The sequence below is a fragment of the Otolemur garnettii genome, unplaced genomic scaffold (assembly GCF_000181295.1).
Source record: "Otolemur garnettii isolate 467f Iridium unplaced genomic scaffold, OtoGar3 scaffold00180, whole genome shotgun sequence".
NCBI lineage: Eukaryota > Metazoa > Chordata > Mammalia > Primates > Galagidae > Otolemur > Otolemur garnettii.
In genome coordinates, this window is record NW_003852575.1 from 2,283,032 (window position 1) to 2,286,034 (window position 3,003).

The following is a 3,003-nucleotide window of genomic DNA, read 5'->3' on the forward strand; positions in this document are numbered from 1 at the left end:
GGGATGTTATCCTGAGGGCCCCAGCCACAGGTCAGACATTGTCCCTAAACTCCTTTCTACAGCCAGGGCTTTGCGGCGTGGTGCTTGGTGTGGTGCTTGGTGTTCCCGTTGGCACTTGACCCTCTGCCCACCCAGAGTGCCCCTGCTCCCCCTTCATACTGGGGAAGGACAGGGGACCATCTCCAGGGGACTCCCTCTACACACACCCCTCCTGTGGTCAGCAAAGCCCACCCACAGCTGGGTGGGTGGAGAAAAGATCCTGTTTGCTGATGGTAACAGTTAAACGGGGGTTCCAGGTAGATTACCAGTATCCAAAGGAACAATTAAACTGTGTTTCTGAAGACATTTCTCACTTGACGATTGGCAACATGGACCCAGATAGCTCCAGGCCGGTTCAGAGTCTAATAGTCCATTAAGAACTGTAGGAAATGGGCAGCACCTGTGGCTCAAAGGAGTAGGGCACTAGCCCCAGGGGCCAGAGGTGGCGGGTTCAAACCCAGCCCCGGCCAAAAACTGCAAAAAAAAAAAACTGTAGGAAAAGTAAAAATAAGCCCCAAAAATACAAATGGAGGGATTCTAGAGTATCTCCTTTAGTAAAGAAATAGGACAAGGGAAGTGTGGTTGAGGAAGCCTGATGGCTTACTGTTCCAAGATGAGAAGACAGAACGTTACCTAGTTTACTGAGCAGTCAGACACGGTGTAGTTGTCTTTATTGGTTTTGCTGCAAGTCAGGCTGACACTACAGGGAATATAAATAACAGAAACCCAGGCAGCCTGGGGCTCCCTCCCTGACAGAGCTGGCACTTGGTTTGAGCTGCTCAGCATGAGCGAACATGAACCTTCTCTTCTCTTCCCAGAATTCGAGGTGAACATTGTTGTGCTGCTGCAGGCGGATCACCTCATCACGGAGAACTTCCCACTGAAGCTCTGCAGGATATAGCCCAGGAAGGGCGCAGGGAGCACACGCCACCCTGTGGAAGTCCAGCAGGTTATCCCACTTCTGTAGGGAGCTAAAGCCAGCAGCATATGCCCATTTTCACGATTACTCTGCATCAGAAGTGACAGGGACTCCTGAAGTTTCCGTTTCTTCATTTCCTCAAGACTTCTGCTTCCACCAGGAGCCTCTAATCAGACAGTTTCTGTGAAATGTAACAGGATTTCTTAATGCTGTTGGCAGGATGATTATTACATTCAGTGGATCCTGACTTACCTGTTCTTCTAAAGCACAGTTGTAACAACAGTTTGGGCTTTCTTGGAAAAGGAAATCACAGGGACAACAGGAGCCTCTAACTCGCTGATGGAGTAGCCTGGAACGCCAGCTGCCCGTATTCGCTACTTAGGAAGTTGATAGACACCCTCCAAGGGTGGGTGCAGAGTTGTTTTGGTTTTCGTATTTTTCCCTCTACTCTAATCTGTAGTTCTTCTCATATTTTTCACCATAACTTCAATTTTTAGGGAGCTAGAAAAGAAGTATTGCTTGCTCTCATAGAACTGAAGGGATCTGGCTGGTGCAGGAATGTCTCCAGAACTGGCATAAAATCTCACGCTGCCATATTTCTTGATTGTAAATGGAGCTTATGTAAGGGGCACAAATGTACGTCTGTTGCTGTTGTTACTGGATGTGTCCTGAACCACTGGAGACCTGCCCCACGGTTTGTGGTGAAGGCCTCTCTCCAAAGAATAGTGCCAGGAAAACATCCTCAACTACATAAACATAGCCTGCGTCTGATCCTCCTGAAGGACCTATGTTTTGGGCCAGAATGTTTTTTTGGCCAAAAGCCAGTTTTTCCTCAGTCGCACTTTGTGGTTTGAAGAATATGGTGAGTCTGTTGCAATACATTTCTTCCTTCAAATCCTACTCGCAAGTGATGGAACCCATGCTGCTCTGCACACTAACTGGCCTTCGCTGTAGTCCTGGGCAAGGCAGGCTTCTGCTAAAGGCCTCCTGGGCTGTACTTCCCCACATTGTCCTGTAACAGTGGGGATTTGTACTGCGCAGGCAGTCAGTCCTTATTTACACACTGCTTTATCCAGGCCTTCACCGGTGAAATTACAAAAATTACTGAGTCATTTGAAAGTTGGTTCCCAGAAAATACATTTCTAGTTTATAAATCTCTTTTATTCACATGACATTAATAATTATGTCCTTAATGATGTGTTAAAACTGAGTAGCAGAAAATAAAGAGGCCATACTTTCTGGGAAATTAAAGAAGAAATCATTTTTAACAAAATAAAAATGTATATTGCCATATGATTTCTTTATTACATGGATTATATAAATAATGATGAATGCCATCCTGAGAGAGTAGTTACTACCTGAAGAGCTGCCAGCCTTCCTTACTACCTTCATCATTGCCTTCAGCCCTGAGTGGCCCGGATATCACCCCAAGCTGGCCATTTCTTTCTGCTTCTTGGCCTAACAACTCCTGATCAGTTATTAAAACTCAGATGTCTGGCTCTCTTGGATAGCAACAGTCCCGACACTGACCTGGCTGGAGTTGGAGGTATCCATTGTTTGAGGCTCGGCATTGTCAGATTCTCCAGTTAGAGCAAGACATGCGGAAAAGGAGGGGGAGGTGAAGGAAGGAGGCTTGAACGGTGGGTCTGAAATTACATGCTGTCTTGGAAATGTCTCTTTTGGCAGAAACACCTTTTGGATCTCAGCTATGAATGCTCCAGCAGAAATAGGGCCTGGCTCCCATTCTCAGCTGCGAAGGCTTCATCCATAATAGATTTCAGGAACCCACCCAGAAGTCTGCTGGTCCACTTCTGCCTGAGCTCACCATAATTCTGAATTACCTTTTTAGAAATTAGTGGGCTAAGATTTCCTCCACATGCTAATGGTCATTTGAGTGTTATACCTGGGTGCAGTTACACCAGGAAGATGGACTCTTCTTTATAGCGCTGTGTGGATGGGGCCCAGGTTATACATTCAGCCCTGCTCCTCCCTGGAGCTGATGACAGGGAACAAATCAACACTCCAGCCAGGCCTCATGCAGAGCC

The 3,003-nt window shown here is 46.8% G+C and overlaps 1 protein-coding gene across 1 annotated transcript in view; it reads left to right on the plus strand.

Annotated features, from left to right (window-relative positions):
- DSCR3 (DSCR3 arrestin fold containing) overlaps nucleotides 1-2,214 on the plus strand; it is a 59,433-nt gene extending 57,219 nt beyond the window's left edge. The window contains exon 7 of the mRNA XM_023519592.1: nucleotides 858-2,214. Within this exon, the coding sequence (XP_023375360.1) occupies nucleotides 858-940 (83 nt within the window). The 3' untranslated portion in view covers nucleotides 941-2,214. The remainder of the gene's footprint in view (nucleotides 1-857) is intronic.
- Nucleotides 2,215-3,003: the final 789 nt, after the last annotated feature.